The sequence below is a fragment of the Episyrphus balteatus genome, chromosome 4, assembly GCF_945859705.1.
Source record: "Episyrphus balteatus chromosome 4, idEpiBalt1.1, whole genome shotgun sequence".
Taxonomy (NCBI): domain Eukaryota; kingdom Metazoa; phylum Arthropoda; class Insecta; order Diptera; family Syrphidae; genus Episyrphus; species Episyrphus balteatus.
The window spans coordinates 52,645,148-52,668,685 of record NC_079137.1 but is presented as its reverse complement, the minus strand read 5'-3'; the positions used below and the strand labels follow the sequence as shown (position 1 = coordinate 52,668,685).

Below are 23,538 nucleotides of genomic sequence, written 5' to 3'. Positions count from 1 at the left end.
GGAAACATAGTATAAGTGACAAAATTTATCATCGGCTAAATATTTAACCCGAAATTCACGCACGTCCATAATCCAACAATTTCCTGCTAGTCTAACCATGACCTAAGCAAACTAAAATTCCTCTTAAAAAAATTTCCCTCTACATTGCACTGCATGACTGGAATACCCATTGGAATTTTTCTTGTCTTTCATGTTTGTTGTAAATTTATCTATGAGATCAGCTGTGAATTGTCAAAATTACTTCTTGTAAAAAAAAAAAAAATAAAATATTCTTTTAGGTAGAAAATAATGTTATAAAAATTATCTTTTATTTCTTTTTAAATCTATTATAGAAAATACAAATAGATTTAAATTATAATAAAATTGAAATTTTTAATTTTCAGTGCCTCCAAGTATTGATTGTGTAAACTCGGAACTTTTTTTTTTTTATTTTTTGGCAAAGTTAACACAACTTTTACCTAACATCACGACCGACGACACAAGACATCCAAGTAAACAACAAAAAAAATATTCCATTCTACGTTCTTACGAAGAAGATAAAATTATTAATTTTGAAAAGATAACTAATTTTAGAAAATATAAAAAATGTCTTAAAAACAGAAAAAACTATCCATCCACTAGAAAATGTCATTAAGAAAAAAAGAGACTTAATTTAATTTTTTAATAAAAAAAAGATCTAAGAAAAATATAAAAATATCGACACATCTTTTTTGCCGACCGATTGACACCTACCGATAAAGAGATTGCTTCGTAATATTGCTTTTCACAATTTTGATTACCAAATCGAAATCAAAAGTCAAAGATGTTGCAAAGAAGTCTCGAAGTTAGTCGAATTCTTCGTATCCGGTATCAAGTCCCAAAGATACTGAACAAAGACAATAATCAAAATGTAAGTTTTATACTTATTTGTATTCATTTTTATCTAATAACTTTGTTTGTATATTTTTTAAAGGTTTCAAAACAAACCCACAGACTCTACTCATCAATCCTTCTCTCAGGTCGTCATCCACTTAAAAACAACTGCGATGCTCGATTGTCGGTGATACTTAAATCCTATCCAATGGGAATACAAAATTCAAATGTAAGCAATCACATTAATCACTTATCATCTGTCGATATTTTAGAATGATGAGTCATTTCAATGATTTCACAGATTTATAGTAGAGTGCCGCAAAACATAAAATTTGTAAAATCTAGGTATCTAGGAAAAGTCAATGAATCTGTATAACGAATGTTGAACTGCATTACAAAAAGTTCAAATGAAGTCAAAAAAAAAAAACTGACCGCTCTCGATCACATTAATTTTCAACCACAATTTACTGAAAAATTAGTACCAGTGAGTAGAGTTCATCTGAGTGACCGATCAATTTAGTTCAAATCACGCTATTGAACTAGTTTTGAACTAAAATTCTCAAGTAATGTTCAACTCCGAGTGAAAAAAATGGCCCTTAGGCCCTTAGTCACTCCGTTTTTGTTAAAAAGTAAGAATTAAAAAAACAAAATTACTTTGTTCAAACTGTATCCAAATCCCCCCATCCGCTTCGCTGAGTGCACTTTTAAGAAAAATTTAACCTGTTATATCCAACGAATTAAAAAACTCCGTTGATTAATTTACTACATCGCTTTCATTTGTGATTGTGTTAACCGATTTGTAGGCAAAATATTGTGCATTTATCTCGTTCAAAATTGATGCATTAATTTTAGAAATATTTTTATTTGTACTCAGCCAAGCGTGATTTTTGTAATTTATCTTTGTACTTGGAAATACACTTTGAATCAATTCATTTCTGAATTTACATTACAATAAAAATTCTTTTGAGGTGTAATTCGGCCTTCAGAATCAATTTGCATTATTCAATTACCAATGTCCAATAACTGCTTAGAAAATTCTGCTGCAGATACATAATCGTTTTGTAACTGCACACGAACATTTGTGGTCAACAAAATCGAAGATTTTAAACAGGCATTTAATTCGTCTGCAGCAGTGTAACTTGGTATAAGCGGCAAAGTTTTTCGAAAGTCACCTGCGCCAGCGCAGCGCTGCGAAAAGAATCATGGTACCGTACCGTACACCGTACCACCGTCGGGTGCATCTAAGGGTTCAATTATCCCTCTGTCGGCACACGGGTGCGAATTTGGCAGGAGAAAAATAAAAAGTGGTCAAAAAAAGTGTCTTTATAAGGGAGAAAATATATTTTATTGGAATTGTGAATACAATATTCGAATTCCTGGGAAAATTCTTCATCAATTTTATATATGATTCTCTATAAAATAGTGAGACCGAAAAAAGTTCTAGCGACATGAAAAAGTATAAACCAAATTCGCAAAAAATAGGTGTGTCTACAGAGGGTTATAGCTATCAGTAAAATCCATAAGTAAAAATTCTGTTTTTTTATTTTGAATACTTTAAGATTAAAGATTAAAAACACATTTTCACTAACTTTTTGAAAAAGAAGCAATACATTTGGTGTTATATTTTGGTCACAAATTCATTTGATGAAATTTCATTTTACTGAACAGTAAAATTTATAAAATGGATTTGTGAAAAAAAAATTTACAAAAAATGCATTGCTTCTTTTTGAAAAAAAAAAAATAGTTAAAATAAGCTCCCAACTTATTTCATCAATATTTTGCTCAAAATAAAAGTTTAAAGTACCTATTCAAAATAGCTAAACAAAATTTTTACTGATGGAATTTACAGAAAGCTTTAACAGAGCCCTAAGAAATACAAACCACCACTCTGATTGATGACACCTTGCATAATGGTGTCATACACATACTTTTGTTGATCGTTTAAATTCGGCACATTGATTTGCACAAATATTCTCAATTTATTCAACGTAATTGTATTGCCTTTCGCGTAGTATTTCTGATCAAGAACATCTTGGTCTCCACGATTTTGAGCAACCAATCCTTACAGTGCCAATACTTTATTCGCAATAATCAAAAACGTGTCCTCAATGAAGATCAGAGATTGATTGTACATTTTATTTGTGCAGTCCATATGTGCATTTAATGTCACAAGATGAATAATTATTTGTTTCACTCAAAATTAGGCTTTTGTCATTATTTTGAAAGCTTGTCTTATGTCGTTTTCGATTGGAATCACTCAAGGATTCACTCATACTGAAATCCAATAACACAGTTTGAATTGCTTCCACTCAATTCTATTTTTTTTGTGTTTGTGTTTGTTTTTCTGTGAAATTTAAAATGTCAAATATGGCATAAGACTTGAAAAATAATTAATATGTGAAGAAAATAGTACCTAATATTCAACAAATTAATCGGGAATTCGTTTTGCAAAATATTTTAAAAGCTTAATTTATTTGTTTGAAAATAAATAAACAAATTAATTTCAGAAAACGAAAAAAATTTGAATGAAAAATAATAAAAAACAATGATTGAGTGTATCTTTGACATGTGAGTATTCATGTATTAGTGCTTCTTGATTTGATTCTGATTTGAAATCAAGAAGAGAATTTCTCTTCTGAGAAGCGTTCTGGCTGTCATTTTCATGCCAGTAAAACGGTTTCAGAAGTCTTCTGAATGATTCCGGACGCTTTCGGAGAGCCAATCGAAAACGACATTAATAAATTTGTTTACTTAAGCTTAATTAAAATTATTAAAAAGCGAGAGTGTTTCTTTACTCGTACAAATTGACAGCTTTGTAAAGATGCGAGAAAAGGTATTATTTTACATACATATTAATACCTTTCAAACAAAAAAAAAAAAAAAAACAAAAAATACCAGCCAAACGCTAGTTTATCGGCCACACACACTAAACGAACTCTTTTTTTATATTAAGATTAAAGAAGTTAAAAATAATAGATTAAAATTTAATTTCCTATAAAAATTCTTAATTTCGTTCATATACTTGACGAACTTTCTGATTCTTGCTGGAAGTATAGGAGAAAGTCGTTTTGCTTTCATTTAGTCGGTATAATTGTAATCCAAGATACTACCCACTTGTTTTTTGTGCTTGCTCCGAAATTAGAGTAGTGGTGCTTGAAGAAGAAACGCTGAAACTGGCACAAGGGACTTTGTGTACTTTTACATCTAAATCTTAAGGTAGAGCAGAAGAACCGATTTCATAATGCACTTTGGTTTCTGAACCCCTAAAGGGTGCTGTCGGTGACAAAATTTGATAATTCCTATACATCCTTTCACCCAAAAAATATATACATATGTAAAAAAAAAAATGATGGTGTTAGGTGAGCGCAAGTTGGTTTGTCTGTCATGTCATATTACGACTGCTCTAGGTTGATGTTTATTTTGTTGAAAAAAATCTAAACTGATCTAAGTAAGTGAACTTAATTCACTAGTTCACCCAAATGAACTATGTAGTTCATTGAACTACTTCGTTCGCGAATGACACAAGCTTACTGCTGAGTCATTCCATATGATAACGTCCAATCGGGATTGCTGTCTCATTTTAGATTTTGCTCAAACTTTGTGAGAATGCTTTGTGTCACTTCCCCGCTACCCGAACTTTTGGGAAATGTGTTTTTTATGTTATTATAATTTTGCTTCCGAAAACTTTTCTATTTAAGATATCTTTCTGTTTGAAACGACATTTTAAATATTATAAAAAATGATCGGATTCCATGCCAATGCATATTTTTTTTTTGGAACACATTGGAAGCATTGCAAGGAATTATGTTTACGAATCAGGAGATTTCGAAAAAGTTAAATTTTTGAACTCCGAAACGGTTTCGTATATAAATTTTCATAAGAGTAACGGAAAATGTATATATAATTTTAAAGGAATATTTTCTAAAATTATGTGGTTTTTTAAATGGATATTTTAAGTACATAATTTCTATTTTTAAGAGCATATTTTTAGCGTACATTCTATCCTTACTTATAAATAACAGTTTTTGAGTAAATATTTAAAAAATCATGTGTGCAATTTACACGTGGTAGAAGTAAAACCTTAAAAAATCATTTTTCTTGCAACAAAAAAAAAAAAAAAGAAAAAATCGAAAAAATCTGCTTTTTTTTATTCTCACACATTTAAATCTATGTTTTTTTATGTGACAACCTAAAATAATAATAATATTTTATATCATCTGAAAGCTTATTGTTTCAGCTCAAAATATTTATATCGACCATGTCTATACAACATCTACAAAAAAAGCTAGAATTTTTTTAACCCAATCAGTTTTCATAAAAAAAAGCAAAAATATATGTAAATCTTGTTTCTCTTCGAACACCATTAAATATATTTTTTTAACCTATTATAAATTTTATATCATCTGAAAGCTTATTATTTCACCTTTTATATGACGCTTCAATCATATTTCTACGATGCCTACAAAAAAAAGTAAGATTTTTTTAAGGTCAACCATGTCGAAATTTCAAACTGAGATCTTTTGAGGTATTTTTTCAAGTTTTTCAATTTAAGATTGTGTAACTTGTAGAGCACTTACCGTTGTATGTGATATATCAAATAGAAGGTAATAATATCAGCAAAGTCAAATAAAATGTTTATGTGCTCTAGATCAAAAGATCTAACGTGTTTAAAAATATAACATTTTTTTTACCGTTATCTCAGGATATTGAATATTAAATTAACGATTATAGTTTATTTATTTTTCTATCTACAGTATAAATTTCATCCATCTATCTATTAAAGCAAAAAAGTTATAATCAATTGATTTTTCATGTCGCTTTTTCGTTTCATCTTGTTTCAAATCACTACGATACTAAAGAGGTTTTTACTTCAAAAATCATGCATCATTCATCCCTAAATTTAAAACAATTTTTGAAAATCTATTAGTTTTACTGTATTTTTGTGATTTTTGACTGACTCCAAAACCTGAGCTATTAAGTGTATGTGGCTGATACTTACGACCAAATATTTAATTTGCATGTCATTTAGCCCTGAATTTTCAATCGTCAGTTAGAATAAATGTCAATGTAAAAAAAAACTTTTATTCCTAGAAATAAGCTCTATCCGATGTTTATCTGACTATTAAAAAATTGTCCCTTAGTAAAATAAACTTTAAATTAACGTGATGGATTTACTCCTGATGCAAACATTTTAAGCTCAAGGTATTGTGTTTTTGAAAATAAAACATTTTTATGCTATGATTTGTCACGGTTAGACTAAAGATAGAAATATGAAATTTACAATGTTTTAACCCTCTGTAGGCACACCTCTTTTTTGTGACGTGATAGGCACACGGGTGCGAATTTGGCTTCTACTTTTTCATGTAGATGATGTAGAATTTTCCGAGGAATTCGAATATTGTTTTCACAATTTAAAAAAAATGTATTTACACCATTATAAAGAGACTTTTTTGCACCCATTTTTTGGAAAATTGTAATTTTTTCAATTTTTGTCGTTCCAAATTCGCACCCGTGTGCCGACAGAGGTTTAAGTTCTTATCTTCACATATTAGTCCTGCTAATAACGCTTGTTTAAAAAAAAAAACTAAAACGGCAAAAACACTAGAAAAGCAAAATGATGTTTGACATAAGATAGAAATATGAAATTTTCAGTGTGTTTAGTTCACATTATTAACTATACATTTTTGTTTTGTTATTTAGGGCCATTTGCTGAAACGAAACTTAAATAATTTAAGTTGAACATAAGCTCTTATTCTCTACTTTTTCCTCTGCGTAATCTGTCACATAAGAATTTATGTAGAACATAAATGCTTAAGATTCGATTCAGCAAACGGCTCTTAAATATCTTCTAAGTCTACAGTACTCCTTTTTTAAATAAAACTTTAATATAAATAAAGAAAATATCCGAAAAATAATAGGTAATTATACATACAAATTAAGAGCGGACATTTTTTTTTTTAACATTTTTCCATATACTATTAAAAACACATTTCCGAAGTTTATATGAAGATTCATTGACTTTCCCTTGATTTCGGGGTATAAATATTACGGCACTCTACTATTAATATATTTTAAGATGTATGTATTTATTTGAAGATTTTTTTTTTAGGTTGATTTTTACTCAACTTCAAATGATCAGGGTTCCAAATCAAATCCACCTGTGGTAGCTTCACCTTCTGGTTCAGCTTCATCTGCATCCGCACCAGCAACAGCTCCAACAGCTAAAAATCCACAAACAACTACAACATTAGAAGTGAAAACAAAAAAGGGTATTCTCTCAGTGACAACTACAGTGGAAGATTCCAAGCTGAATGAAGTTGTTTTTGAGAAGGAAATCACCAAGCCACCGGTGAAAGCAATAGAAGCTACTAAAGTTGCAGTTAAAGCAGTTGCTAATGTTGTAGCAAGTGTTGTTTCTAAAGTTGTTACGGCACCAGTGCCAGTGGAAGAAAAAGTACAAATACTACAGCCAGCACCACCAAAGGTATGTTTTCGTAAAGTTAATCTTTAAGGATTCTTGCTGATCTTAAATTCTTGCGAGTGTTTGTAGACGCTCCCCATACGATTTTTTAAACATTTTTTTTAATACAAAAAGATATGTCTCAGGAGCAATATTCATCTACGAGTATATTACCTATGACACGTAACATAAATTCGAGAAAGATAAATTTCTTCTGTTTTGTAGATATGTTTATGTGAAAAGATCTAATTCTTCATTCATTTTACATGTAATTACTTAAAATATTAGCCTAATAAGTTTATTACTACTATTATCATGTCATACAAAATTTTAGAAATTTTGATTGTCAAGACAGAATGATATTGTTATCAATTTTCCTTACTGGAAAGTAAAACCACAAGCAATTAAAAAATTGCACTATGCGCCAACTTATATTTAGAAAGGGCTTTCGACAGAAACAAGTGCAAAATTGTTTGCACCTAAATGGAAATATTCGCCTATGTATTCAAAACAGAAATAAATGTCAACAAAGTTGAACCTTTTTATTTTCCGAAAGGTTTTATTGTCTTGAAATCAAATTTGAACTCAAAATATCACCTCTCGCCTTTGAGTTATTTCATTTCACACGGTTTGATTATTATTTGGTTTGAAAACAAATACATACATGTGAACCGAGCGATTTTATTAATATTAACCCCAAAAAACATGCATAGACTGAACCAAATGAATGCGGATACTTGTGAAACGAGCATTAAAACATCATACCTCAATATAAGTTCAAGTGACCTCAACTCCAAAAATTAATAAAGCGTTTCGCCCAGGTACGACAGTGGGCTCATCAGTTAGATCTGTCGTTTTCGTTATTAAAACATCATATTTTGTAAAATTGTATTTTCATTTGCAATGACTATTTGAAGAAAAGGGCAAAGATTTCACAAACGAAAATCTATCAACCTGTGTAATCGGCATGTTTCTACTTCTTTTAGTTTTCGCGTTGTAACAACGTATAGTTGCGCATTTTAACTAAACTCCTATGTTTCTAAAATCTTTAAAATGTTTTCTTGAAAGTCCATTTTTGACTTGTGCCACTTTGCCGCAAAAGCGACGATATGTAATGTAGGTATTATATACCAAATTATTCATTCCATTACTTTCAGTAATCGAATACAAATAATCATTGAGTAGGTCCATTTCTTCCTTACCAAAGAATACCGAGCCTTCATTAGTCAGTTTTTAAATGTATGACTACAGTATTCTGGAAACCCATCTTTTTGATAATATGATGCACTTAGTTAAATCGATAAAATAACCTGGATTAGATCCGGTACATTATTTTGCAACACCTATATCAATCAATATTCAATCCCAAAAAACGGGATGTAACCTGCATACAAATTAAATATTTCTTCTAACTGCATTTAAAATTAATATTTTCTTAAAGAAAACATAATAAACGTTTTATTTTTAGCATTTTAAGACTAAACCACTATTATTAACATGAGTCAAGTTACACCAAAGTTTGTTTTTTCTAAAATCGTCGCTAAGTGGTATCAACTTTGCAGATAGAGCGTTGCTGTAAAGCAATTTTGTTATGAGGATATACCCAGAAATCACCCCTTTAAATTTCCTTTATCTTATAGCGGAACACCCATCATTATTATTTTTGGATTTTATTTTAAATTTCGTTGCCTTTAAAATATTATGTTCTAATTTTTTATTAATTTATGAATTACTTTTATGTTAATTTTGTGTGTTTTTTAAATAATTCTTTTAAAAATATTTCTATTTTCATGGTTCCGCACAATATTAATAAAAAAAACAAATGTAATAAAAAAAGTAATTTTATTACTGATTACTAATTATTGTAATCAGTAATCGTTAATCAGATTACTTTTTTTTGCCAACACTGAGTCGAAGGTTAATGATCTTTGATAAATATAATCTAAACATTATTCATTTTTTTAAATATTTTTTACTTTGCACATTATGGCATAAAATAAAAGCCGGAAATAAAAATTAAAAACGGTTCTAAGGCAAGTACACTTAATTACATATCAAAAAGATGTTTCCCTGTTTTAGACAATAGCAATACACTTAATTCCCAATTATATCTAGCTAGTGAAAAATTGACTCTAAATGTTGTAATTTTTGTTTATTTACTTCTTATTAGTCATTAAACAAAAACAAATTTATTTTACTGTACACCCCACATAAACTAAACAAATTAATGTGACGTCATCTCTATTTTGTTCTTGATAAAAGATGGCATTTACTTTTAAATGTGAAAAAATCTGTCAGGCCACTATGGCTCACATTGATTTATAAAAGTGTATAAGAATGATATTTTCAAATTTAAAAGACCGATTCGTGCTTCTTCAGAATGGATCTAAAATCATTCCATGAAAAATACAGAAGCCCAAAACTTTTTTCAAAATGGACTTTTTGTATGAAAATCTGGAAAAATAAATTTTATCATTTTTGTTTTGGCAGGATATCTAAAAAATCTCATCTAAATCTAAGTTAAAAGCAAATTCTATTCATATTATAGATTTGTTAAGAAATCCTTAAAAAAAAAAAACAATCACAAGATCCGATAGTAATAACATTTAGTATGAACTTTTTTATTAGAAACGGATCTTGTGATTTTTGCTGCGTGATGAAGCCGAATATGATTTTTTTTTTTCAATTTTAAATTCATTTTTATTTTTCATCATCTTAAAACTATCTTAAAGCTAGAAAAAAATTCATAAAAACTACCCTATTTATCAATTACTTACAACTAACTTACTGGCCCTATATGATTTCCCACCTTACGACACTTAGACGATTTCTTAAAGATATACATAAAATTTCTTGCTTTTACTCTAGTTCAATAAAACCCTCATACTTTAAAATATATCTTAGCTCCCAGATAGAAAATTAAGATTTTTTTTTATGCTCACCAGCCTTGAAATCTCCGTAATTACACAATCCTCTGCCTTCATATTTGATATCTTATTTATATTTGATATTAATATATCTACTCAATACAAGTGACAAGTTCTTATTGTATTTTAAAAATTGAATTAAATTATAAGTTTTTTTTCTTTAATCTAGAAACGGGCAAAATTCGACAGCAATCGTTCCTCATTGGAAAGAAACTTTATCACACCTGCACGAGCCATGACGGATTTCCTGCTAAAACCAAGTGACCTCGAAACTTTGCCAAAAATCAAACGTCGTTCGCCATATGAACAAGAACCACCAATTACAGTTTATTGGCGAAAAGATGTTGAAGCTAAAGCCATTGAAGTTTGGGGTTCAAAAGAGAATTTACTACGAGAATGTCTTAAACGTGAAATTGAACGAAAGAAATATCAGCAAAGTAAAAATTATTTTTTCTATATTTTTCAAATTTTAATGGAAATTTATTTTATTTGATATTTTGTTTAGATATTTTTACTGTTAAAAGGCGTTTAAGAGACTATCGAAGAGAAATTGGTAGCAGAACAATGGTAATGGAAGATGAGCCAGGTCTAAGAGGTAAATCTGGACGGGTTGTACTTATTGCAATTGGAATGTAAGGGAAATAGCTCATTCTCTTTAGAAGTTTGAACATTTTTATACAAATTTTGTATCTTTTAGAAACACAACAAATTTTATAGTAAAAACATTTGCTTGGCTATCAAGTGGGTCACATAGTATGTTTGCTGAAGCTATACATTCTTTGGCAGATACAATTAATCAGTTGATTCTAGCCTATGGCATTCACAAATCTACACAGGTAAAAAAATCAACCTTAACAGTCTTAGAATACAAAAATACTAATCTTTTATCTTTCAAGATGGCTGATTCCGACCATCCGTATGGTTACACCAACATGAAATACGTGTCATCTCTAATTTCTGGAGTGGGGATATTCTGCGTTGGAACAGGTCTTTCAATTTATCATGGTATTACTGGTCTGTTACATCCTGAACCTGTTCAGGATTATTTTTGGGCATTTTGTACTCTTGGTGGATCGATGCTTTCCGAAGGTGCTACCCTAGTGGTTGCTATGAATGAAATTCGACGTTCAGCTAAAAATACTGGAATGAGTTTTAAAGATTATGGTAAATTGGAATTCACATTTTTGGTTAATAAATTTCAACCATTATTTTGTATTCTTTTTTATATAAAAGTATTGCGGGGGAAAGATCCATGTGTGAATGTTGTTTTAACAGAAGATGCTGCGGCAGTCAGTAGTGTAGTTGTGGCGGCTTCATGTATGACATTATCATCAATGTCTGGATCTCCTATCCCAGATGCTGTTGGATCACTATTAGTTGGTGGTATTTTAGGAGCTGTAGCATCGTTTATAATTTATACAAATGTTGCAGCATTGGTTGGCAAGTGAGTAAAATAACTAAAAAAATAGCAAATCGAGATTTAATAATACGTTTTTTTTTTGTAGATCCATTTCACAGGAGCATCTCAATAGAATTAATTCCGAACTCGAAACTGATGTTATGATTAGAGCTATACACGATGTAAAGGGAATCGATATGGGAAATTCTCTTGTTAGATATAAGGTAAGCTTATAATAATTCTAGGTTTTTATTCTAGCAACTTTACTTGGGATAAAAAATGCTTTATTTAATGGGTCTGTTTTGGGGCCCCAGCAGGTAACTTGATAAAATCGAGTATGGTCGATACAATCGAGTATCGGCTGCATCTAATTTAGTCTAATCGAGGGATTTGATAAAATTTAATTCGTTCAAATCTTTTTTAAATTTTTTTGTTCTTGAAGGACAAAATTCGGGAAGAATTTTAAAGACTTTCAAGAATGATAAAGGAAAAGAAAATCAAAAATAATTTATTTCGTTACGAGAGAGAACTAAAGTTTTCAAAAGAATATGTGCAAGAATTTTATATTTTCCAAGATCGAAAAAATGTTAGAAGTATCTATATTTTTCAATTCGCGAACGAAAGAACCCAAGTCAACAGGTTTTTGGAATCTGTTAAAAAAAAATGTGTTTGTTGTTGTTTTTTCTTTTTCAACTTTCCATGAAGCTTTTCTGGCGTGTTATGTTCTACATTTTTTTTTCTATTTAAACAAAGCTAAGGGAAAATGCTGAACAGAATAAGACAGATAGAACATTTTAAGGTAGTTAGAGCAGAAATCAATCACAAACACTTTTAACAGACAATTTCATTCAAAAACAATCAGAGTAGAAAGTGACAGAAAAAAGTCCAAAATAATTTAACTTTGTACTTTGGAAACTCTTTAATACAGTTTTAAAGTGTATCATTGGACTCAAAATAACGATACAACTTATTTTTCTCTAAACAAATAACACGTTCGTTTGTACTTTGGTTAAATTTATTTTTTATTCTTAATTTTCGTTTACTTGACTGTAATTATTTCAGAACAAAATCTTTAACTGAACATTTTTGTTTGTATTGCAGGCCGAGATTGATTTTGACGGGCGAGAACTGACAAGATCTTACTTAGATAAACAGGAACTCAATGAGCTTTTGAAGGTAAGAAATTTTATTAAGTTAAATATTCTCTCAGCGCTCATTAACTTAAAAGGATTATAAGCATGTTCATCAGGGAATAGTTGTGAATATTATGAGTGCTCATAAAACGTCTCGATGACCGCTCTAAAAGAATTTCGGGCTTAGAACTTGGAACTCAATTTAAAATAGAATTTATGCAGGCTGTCTGAAAAGTTTTGGGATTCAAGTAACCCTAGCGTTTATCGCGACAAATTTGATGGACAATTATGGACAGAATTGACAAGTGCAAAAAAAAAATCGAGTCGATTGGTGAATCGTGAATATATGCATATGAACTCGAAAGAAAAAATCAGGGTCCCGATCTTGCGATTCGAAGAAAATCAAACAAAAGTTTTGCGAAATCGGAGAGTTTCGAAGCCGAAAAACAGTAAATTCGACGTGATGTACGACCATTTGGTTGCCAGAATTTTTTTTAAAATTGAAAAAAAAAACTAACTAAAAAATGAAAATCATTTTGTATCATGACAATGCAAGTTCTAACACATTGGCAAAAAAAAATTATTATTTGACCACTTAAAAGATTTAATTGGGGAATCATTCGCCCAAAAGCCCCGACTTGTCACCTAATGACTTTTTCCTCTTTCCAAAAATTAAAGATAAGGTGCGTGGACAACGATTTGCATCACCGCAAAATCAGGCTTTCAAAACCCACTTTTCACAGCCATTATTTTCGTTCTGTTAAAAGTGCTTGGACAAATGGTTTAAGCGAATGTTCAAGTGCATAGCTCTTTAAAGCGAATATTTTGAAATGTTCAAAAATTTCCAATTTTTTATCACGTTCCCGAATATTTTTAGACAGCCTGCGTTTTAGTTTAGTATGTCGTCTGTGAAGAGCCTTTTATAGACCGAAAAAAAAGGGGAACAGAGATTCTGTAATAAACAACGCGGCATTATTGATTAATGCTATTTTCATTGCATATTTATTTAAGATGATTTTTCATTTCAAAATATTTCTACAATTTTTCAAAGTCTGAAACAAACAATAATGTCGTTTTCGATTGGTTTCACTCAAGAATTCACTCATTCTGAAATCCAATAAAACAGTTTGAATCGCTTCATTCAATCTTGAAATTTTATATCTGTATTGGTGTATAGTCAAATAAAATTATTTGTTTTTCTACTAGGAAATTTGGTTTGACATTTAATTATTTCAATATTATGTCGTTTTCGATTGGCTCTCCGGAAGAGTCCGGAATCATTCAGAAACCTTCTGAAAGTGTTTTATTCGCACAAATATGACAGACAGAACGCTTTTCAGAATAAAAATTCTCTTCTTGATTTCAAAACAGAATTCACTCAAAATCACTAATATTGAAATAATTAAATGTCAAACCAAATTTCCTAGTAGAAAAACAAATAATTTTATTTGACTATACACCAATACAGATATAAAATTTCAGGATTGAGTGGAAGCAATTCAAACTGTTTTATTGGATTTCAGAATGAGTGAATCCTTGAGTGAAACCAATCGAAAACGACATTAGTGATTTTGAGTGAATTCTGTTTTGAAATCAAGAAGAGAATTTTTATTCTGAAAAGCGTTCTGTCTGTCATATTTGTGCGAATAAAACACTTTCAGAAGGTTTCTGAATGATTCCGGACTCTTCCGGAGAGCCAATCGAAAACGACATTAATAACAATGATCTTTCAGCAGAATCTAAAAATAGTTTCAGGCCGAAAGTTAGATAGCCTTAAGTCAAAAATAATGAGTGTGCTCAATCTAAATATGTACGTTAAAATAAAAATTATAACTTTTGACTGTGATTTGAGTGTTGGTTTTTACTAATATTTGAGAAAAAATTCATGAAGGTGTTGGAGTTGCCATGTGTTTGTATTTTTTTTTTAATTTATTACATTTCAAATGATTTGGTAAAAATAATAAAAAATTATTTGACTTTTTAAATAGTTTTTGTATAAATTCATTTTGTAAATTTTTGCAGGCTGTGAAATCATTCCAAACAGTTGAAGAACTAGAACTATTTCTTTTGACACATGGTGAAAACATTGTTGACCTAATGGGTGGAGAAATTGACAGAATAGAAATGAAGCTAAGGGTAAGTTGGCATAATAACTATTTCACTTACGTATTAACATATTGAAAAAAAAAACATTCTTTTTTACTCTCGTTACAGAAAAAGTTCCCCGAACTGCGACATTGTGATTTAGAAATACTTTAAATTATATTCGTTTGTAAATTTTACTATAACGTAATATTATATATATTTTGCTCTCAATAATGTTGATATTGTTACCTGTGTATATTCTATAACAGCAGCGTGTTTGAAAAAAAAAAACATAATATAGAATAAAATTTTGTTTAAAAACAAAGTAAAAACAAAAACAAAAAAATGAACGTGAAAATCAAATGAAATTTCAATAACTTATTTATTTTCTATATATTAATAATTATTATTCTTGTGGAAATAAAGGAAATATTGTAGCATTTTGCTGCGAAAAAAAAAAACAATTTTTAGTTTGATTACATTTTTTGTTTAACTTAATTATATTTAGTATTTTTGTTTGTTTTAATAAGTTAAGATTTTAGAAAGCAGTGAATTTGTCTGAAAAATTCATCCGTGTTGATTCAAAGAAACAATCCATACCAGACTTCTACCAAGTTTTATAGCTTGCCTTCAAAGCTTTAAGGTGAAAGTAATCTTCCAGCAAACAAAAAAAAATATAAGTAAAAGAACTGTTGAACATTTTGGAAACTTCTCCTGGTAAGGTCATTTTACATATTACTTTCGATGCATGAATAAATTTTGTATATCGTCGGTATTTTTGTAGAAGTTGATAACAAATACACATTTAAATGCTATTTCAAAATGACAAAAATTATATGAGATATAATATTTGCGATGATATATTTCAGAAATGTTGTTCAGCAAATTCTAATTCTACTACCATTTTCCACAGTTTTTAAATAGACAACTCCATAATTAAATCTGCTTCTTACACAACTTAGGTTCTTTGTTTAACAGAAAGTACTGTATTGGGGTTGGGGTCGAAATGCTGTATGTTGCAAAATTCTGTATTCAAAATACTGTATGCCAAAATACTTAATGTCAAAATTCTGTATGTGCAATATGCTGTACGAACAAAATTCTGTGTAGCAAAATTCTGGTTGGGCAATACTGTATTTCAAAATTCTGTGCATCAAAATATTCTGTAAATCAAAATTCTGTAAAAATGCTGTAAAAAATATGCTGTATGAAATACAGTTTTATTTAAAAGAGGTTTTATTATGAATTTCTTAAAGATCAACTTAATAAAGAGGTAAGCTTGTAATGCTGATAAATCTAGGTACCTTATTAGGAACTACGGCAAAAGGAGAGAAAAAACAAAACTCTACACTTATTTAAAAAACAATCTGAATTAAATTGACGGATTGCAAAAAAATTAAATTTATATTGATTTTGACATTTTTTTGTAAAATGTATTTTGAGAAAAGTTTGATTTGTGTTCCTAAAATTGATTTACTTTTTAACTTTAATAATTACATATATGTTTGTATAAAATCACAACTTTACTGTCAATAATTTTCATATTTAAAGCTAGTATTAATTTTTTTTTTTATCAAAGGAAATTTCTTGAAAAATACTGTATTGAAAATACAGAATTTTACAAAACTAAATTTTGGCATACAGAATTTTGTATTTACAGAATTTTGACAAGCAGAATTATGACCCGCTCCCACTGTATTGAATTGATAAATAAATTAAAACAGACGGTTTGCACTTTTGAACTTAAAAGATGCATTACCACTGCTTTTGTAAACTGCATTCTTTCTCAAACAAGTTCTTAGGTAAGTTTTCATATTTAAAATGCATTAAAATGAAAATACAAAAAACGTACGTATACGCCACAGTGTACATTTTTTTATTTTAAATTTGATTTGATGGAACGCACAAGTAAATCTAAAAAAACAAGTATGTATATCTCTTATAAACCAGGGCCGAAGCCTTCAAAAACATTAAAAAGTAAACAAAAATAACTGTAAGATAAAACCCATTAGAGCCGAGTTAGGAAAGTGAGTGGATTGAGTTTTTAATGTTAAAAATGGTATATCTCGATTTCCGGCAAAACTACAAGTCCTATGAAAAAAAGTTGTATGACAAAGTTGTAGGCAATAAAAAGATCTACAACTTTTGTGATCACAATTTTTTGTGTGAAATTTGTGAACAATTCAAATAACCCGATTTTTTGGTTTTTTTTTTTATCTTAAAAAAAATTTTTTTTTACGAAATTTGGTGAAAACTTACCTTATTATGTCCCAAATACACTGTAATTTATTTGATTTAAAATATGTATTTATTTTTTCACCTTATTTTGACTTGGTTGTTGGTAGTTATCAGATTTGCAATTCAATAACGACAATTTGTACCTTATCTGTTTTACTCAAATCTTGTTCAGATTCAGCCAAGTTTGGTAGGTACTTTACATAGAAAATTATCAAAGAGATAAAAGAAGATTTTCGGATTATCACAACAACAAGCTCTGCACTCATTACACTTGTATCTGTTCAAATTCTGAACCAAAAATAAATTGATTTTGAACATTTTAGTTTATTTATTTAATTTTTGATTTTGATGACAAATTAAACGTTTATACTCATGTTCTTAGACGTTTTGCACCAATCAATTTATAGATTTGTTTTATTCGTAATTTTCATGGGAAAGAGAACATATTTAATGAATGTCGTAAGGGAACCCTTTTTACCATTGATTTTATCGGACTTTTCGCGGATTTTCCCTATTTCCCAAAAAAAAAAACACCCTTTCACCTTAAATATTTATATAGACTTTTTAAGTTCTTGGTTTCTGTTATAAATGAAACATTTTTACCAATTTTCATTGGTGTAACAATTTCTTCCCAGTTTTTGTGGTACTAGTTGCGAATTTCATCACTTCTTAAAAAAAAAACACCCTTTCACTCAAGATAATTTTGTACACTATAGATTTTTAATTCTTATACCAACCAAAAGCTTTTCACCAAGTTTAAAAAATTAATAAAATATAAGTCAGCTGTTATGATACCTTTCTCACACATAACTCAACCCATCAAAAAAACACCCTTTCACCAAAAATATTTTTAAGAACTTTTTGAATCCTTTGTCCCTGCTTTATCTAAAACCTTCATCCCCAATTTTATCAGTGTAGCATGTTTTTCACATGGGTTTCGGTTATATTTTACCTGTTGAGGTCGAAAAACAAGCACTCTGGTTTTTAATCGACAATAACTTTTCTTAGAGCAATCGTATTGACTTTATTTGTATGTCATTAGATTCAGCATCAAAAAAATACCTTAAAAACATGTGTCATATAATGATATTCCACACACAATTTTTTGCACTATATTCTTGATCTCTCCTCCTCCTCCCTCATGTTCGAAAAATCACCCTTCCACCCAACTTTTTTTTATAGAATTTTTGTATTCTTGGTTCTTATACCAAAAGCAAATTTTTTGCCAAGTTTTTATAAATGCCTATTTTATCTGTACTAGTAACGACTTTTCTTCAAACGATTTATTTCATCACAATGATTGCGATGAACTAAAAGATTAAGCTATACAATTATTAATATTAAGATGCAATTTTTAAATGATTTAAAACCCAAAATGAAATGATTACCAAATTTGCTTTATAAAACATAAGAAAAATGTTGTTACCTTGTTTCTGCAAAGAAAAATACAATAAAATAGAAAGAACAAAAATTTGTTGCTAAACAACTAGCAACAATGTTGTTTGACTGTTTATGGCCAACAAACATCTCATCTCCATACATGTTCGTGCTCATAATGGGTGCATTAACGTTATTAGGTTCTACGACTTGAATCACTTCACATAATATCTTATCAGAAAACAAGCCTAACATCAATACTATACCACTTGACCAGTATCCATAAGGTCGTGAATTAAAAAAAAAAAACTACAATGATTCCAAGAAATGAAGAAGATCATTCTTGTAAACATGTTTTTCATTATTATTATTATTGAAATTAAGGCGGAAGTTGTTTGCAATTTAATTTTGTTGCCAACTGGTTTCTGTTTTTTTTTTTTTTTTTTCACCCAACACCAACTTCTAAGCCAAGATTTCTTTATTAAGTTCCTACCTCAATGAAATGTTAGTAAAAGCCGGTATTCCTACTAAAAAGTCATCATCATGATGATGATGTTCTCTCCGGTTTTTGCAAACCATCCGAGTCTTTGCCTAGTTTCATTCAATCTAAGGTATGCCTACAATCCTCCATCCGCGGTATAAACTAGTATCTATGTTGGCAAAAGTGATGAAGATGTTCATTTCTATGGTGTTGTTTGTTATTTGCTAAACTTCTTTAACCAAATAATAATAAACATACACCTTCGCGACAGGGTTGCCATTGGATACATTATTGCTGTATACATTGATGGAAAAAATAATAATGAGCATTTTATCAATTTTTATAGCTATACAAATATTTCAAGGTTTAAAAAGATAGATTTAAGTTCGTTTTCAAGAATGCCAAATAATAGTTTTAACTGTAGTTGGAAAACAAAACATTGCTACAGTTTTTATTTCACTTATTCTTGTTGAAAAGTGTGAAACCGGTTTGCTGTTTGTTTAATTTTGGACACTGGATTTCGATAGTAAACAATATTTAAGAAAATTCACTTAACTGTTTTTGGAAATTGATTTAACAAATCGAAATTTCTAAAAAATTCTAAATTATTATTTGTTTTTAATTTTTAAAGTTATTTTGATTTTTTAATTTAATACTTTAATTTATTATTATTTTTTGCTCTATCATTTCAAATAGGCTGATAGAGAGTCTATTAAAACTTATATCCACAAAATTTTTCTTATTTTATAAAATTTTGAGTACAGCGTTATTAGCAATCCGAATTTAAAAATACAGACATTTGAAATAGAGTATTTTGTCTTGCACAGAATGTAAGTAAAAAGAATTTTGTTTAAAAACAGAATTTTGACCAACAAAATATTTTAGCACCAACCCTTTTATCATATAGTTCGTAATTTTATAAAAAGCTTGATACTTAAAAGTACTTATGTAAAAATGATACAAACAACGATCCCAAGAATTCAAACTTTGTTTGATAGCAAATTGTTGTTCAAATACTGTAGGCACAAAAGTTAATATCATTATGAATAAGATGTTCATTTGACTCGTGATAGCATGGAATTAAAAAAAATATCGTGAATACGGAACTACCAGCAGAAAGAAAGGCTTAGTGAGACGACCCAAGTGGAAGATCGTTTTTTGGTGCTGTACAGTCGTCAGCATCGACTCAAGACTTCGTGGATCTAAAAAACGATCTGTGTGAAGTGAATCAAAAGTTTTGAATGCATCTAACCGGTGTTTCCCAAAACTATACTGATGGTGTGATAGTCTGGTCTGTTCTATTCTTCCTAGAATCGAAAGTCATTGCAGAAGTTATCTTTTGGAAAAAATTGTAGATTCGTTTTTCAACGCGACAATTCTTGCCAAAACAGCCGAAATTGTAAGTATGAACTTCTTTTTATTTTAAATATGAAAGATTTATATCAAGCCTCAAAATAAGCTAAAACTTTTATGTTGAAAAGTTTTACACTTTTTAAACTTTTGTAGCTAAAAGTAATATTATTTGCATTTTTTGTTATTTCTTAAATTGAAAAGTATTTCGAAGAAAATAATTTCGATGTATTAAGCTGGCTTCCCTTAAGTCTAGATCTCACTGCAATTCAGTATATACCCGCCAATTAACCGGCCGACTTCTTTGCTCTGATAAAAACTTTCTGTGAGCTATTGTGGTTAAGAAAAGAACAAATAGATAAAGCTCAGAAAAAGTTTTAATTCATTTAAATTAATTTCTTATTAAAAAATATTTTTTTTTTAATTCACTCAGTTTGTTTATTTTATTTTTTAATTACTTTCAGTAGCCTTTTTTATGAAATAAAAATTATTTTTTTTATGAAAATAAACTGGGCTTTAATAAAAAGCACACAAAATTAATACTCATTAACGTGTTTTTTTCACTTAAATGATATGAAAGTGTAAAAAACAACTTAAAAAACGAAGAAAATTGTGTTTGATGCAAAATTGTGGAGAAACGGTTGTCCGGAGAAAAAAATGTTTTGACACAAACTAAAACTGTAATAAATTCTTGATTGGTTGTAAAAAAAACTTTCGAATAAAACGAAGTTTGGCAAAGATAAAGGACAAGAAAGAAAAAATCATAAAAACCGTGGTAACTCGAAAACGGAACGAAAACGAGAAAATTACCTCTTAAGTTTTTCGACTTAAAATGACCTCAGGAATCCATGGTTTTCATTTGGGGCGTTGACTGTGGGACACCCTGTATATCTATATCAAAAATAATTATCGGAACTTAAAAATCGGTTTTCAGAAGAAAAATCAAAAAAACAAATCGAAAGTTAAATTTTAAAAACATTTTTTTAAAAACTATTTTTTGAAAATAAATGATATTAAATTAAAAATTTGTCAATTTTTTGCAAAAAATGGCAACACCATATTTCAGTTCTCCGAATTTTTTGAAAAAAAAAGAAAAAAAGAATTAATGACAACATTATTTTTACCAAATTTAATCAAAATAGTTAGAGTCGCTTTTGAAAAAATTGGAATTACTCGAAAAAATTATTTGGGAGGTACACTTTCTATTATATATAAAAAAAAAACAACATACAGGACTATAAATGTTTAGGTATTGGATAATTCTGAACTAAAAGTTGAACCCAGTCATAATTCATTTTTTTTAGTGACATATTTAACATTTAATAGGGGTACACGAATTTGTGAGAATCAACAAGAACGAATCTTTTAATATGAAGAAGATGTCAACGAAGAACGTTTGATACATTTTTAAGTTTCGTTCAGTGAAATGGTGAATTCACCTGACAATACCTATAAATAAATCAATCTCAACAGACCCGATACCTACTACTAACATCATACACCTGAATCACATTTTTTTCTACAGCTCAATAGTGTTCGAACGTATATGCTACTATACTGACCTAACTGGACGAAATACTTAGTGCGCGGGAACTTAAAAAAAAAGTATCAAAAAGTATCAGAAAAATGTTGCCATTTAATAGTACCTACATAGTATCATCATTCTAATACAAATTTATTTCAATTTTTGTAATATTCAATTCGTCGTAATCGAAAACAGATAAACGCCCCTTCTTACATATTAATCGTTTGCAAAATTATCTAAATTCTTCGTATCAAGAAAAAAATCGATAAAAATTCCTTTGACAACATTGAATTTGAATGAAATATAAAAAAAATTAACAAAAGAACATTTCTTCTACCTTATCACTCACAAAATCTCGACTTTCAAAAAAAGAACCAAAGAAAACAATTTTAAATGCGCACAAATGGCAACCTAGCTTCATTTCATTTCATCTCATCTTCGACTTTGACTCCGCTCCGCTTATCCGCATCAACTCAACTCAATTCAACCAAACCAAATCAAACTACCGACAACGACGACTATGAAACGAACCCAACAAACCAGAGGCAACACTTTTTCCATCACATCGACATCAGTCTGCGTGTCAACCTTTTCAGTGCTGGTTGGTTTTGGGTTGTCTTTTGCCGAGTGTGAATATTATATTTTGCTTTTCGGTGTGTGGAAGACCGTTGAACCGAACCAACAAAAAAAAAACGGGATTTACCTTCTTAACGTTGTATTAAAAAAAATTCTTCTTCTTCTCCTTAAAAATTTTTTTTTTGTATACATTTAAAGCTGCTTTAAAAAGATAAACATCTGTCAAAAAAAATCTCTTAAATGCCAAATATCTTAAAGAAGATAGTTCAAGAGTATTTTTATGATGATCAAATTACACGACTTTTCCTTGAACGAAACGTCAAGGAGTAGCATTAGGTAAATTTTCATTTTTTTTTTTTTTTCAAAAAGGATACGCTACGCAGGTTTCTATTTCCATATTCCTTCCATACTCGTTGTTGTTTCGCTTCGAGGTTGCCACAGACACGGTCCTTCATTCTTTCAAGCAGGCTTGTGTTATGCTTGTGCTTGTGTGAGCGCTAGTTGACATTTGGCCATCTGAGAAAAGATTTTTTTTTTATTTTTAGTAGCTACTTGCTATTGCTGGGTTTTCGTTTTTTCGGATTTTGTTGCTAAACCCATTTTTTGTGATAAAAATCAATACCGAAAAGGGTACTATAGTAAACTGGTACTGGTACTATTCTGAACTGGCAAGAAACAGTCCAGTAGAATAGTGCAATAGTCAGCACAGCACAGAACGACAAGAATTCTGATGATATCGGAGAAAAGTTTGTCGTTCTCCTATAGTCTGTCCGTCCGTCTGTTTGTCGTCTCGGTTTCTCGATGTCCATCAAATCGTGTTTGGATAAAACCGTCACAATCGTCCGATTGTGATGAGACCACAAAATAGTCGTTAGTACCTAGTTGTTTGTAGATTCGATTGGATTTCATGGTGGATTCCTCATCTAATAGTGATAGAAGGAAAGAAATTGGAGATGGGAGAGCACGGGAAAGTGAATGGGCACTGGGCAGGCATTTCTATCGTCGTCGTTGTCGTTTGTCGTGATGTCGTTGTATAAAATACAAGTGCGATTTCGGAAATCGATCCCTTGCAGCCAACAACTGTCGGTGTTGTCGTTGTCGTAATTCTCTTCTCTATTCTCTGTTTATTGTTGTT

At 29.7% G+C, this 23,538-nt stretch overlaps 2 protein-coding genes across 6 annotated transcripts in view; both read left to right on the top strand.

Annotated features, from left to right (window-relative positions):
* The first annotated feature begins 337 nt into the window (after positions 1-337).
* Positions 338-15,275, top strand: LOC129918987 (proton-coupled zinc antiporter SLC30A9, mitochondrial). 2 transcript variants are annotated; one of them, XM_055999768.1, is made up of 13 exons: positions 338-889; positions 953-1,081; positions 6,962-7,336; positions 9,316-9,345; positions 10,409-10,676; positions 10,745-10,871; positions 10,937-11,075; positions 11,136-11,403; positions 11,473-11,683; positions 11,745-11,862; positions 12,740-12,814; positions 14,794-14,907; positions 14,986-15,275. In XM_055999768.1, exons 1-13 carry the CDS (start codon positions 803-805, stop codon positions 15,028-15,030), a joined length of 1,986 nt encoding a protein of 661 aa, XP_055855743.1. In that variant the 5' UTR covers positions 338-802; the 3' UTR covers positions 15,031-15,275. The 2 variants fall into 2 exon arrangements, with proteins under 2 accessions (XP_055855743.1, XP_055855744.1); XM_055999769.1 differs by lacking the exon at positions 9,316-9,345 and having other exon boundaries at positions 343-889; positions 14,986-15,272.
* A 7,119-nt stretch (positions 15,276-22,394) lies between these two features.
* The window catches only part of LOC129918986 (putative polypeptide N-acetylgalactosaminyltransferase 9), a 77,075-nt gene continuing 75,931 nt past the window's right edge, over positions 22,395-23,538 (top strand). Inside the window, exon 1 of one of the 4 annotated variants that reach the window (XM_055999766.1) lies at positions 22,395-22,739. The gene's annotated coding sequence lies outside the window, so the exon portion shown is untranslated. The remainder of the gene's footprint in view (positions 22,740-23,538) is intronic. The other 3 variants (XM_055999763.1, XM_055999764.1, XM_055999762.1) reach the window with 3 other exon arrangements.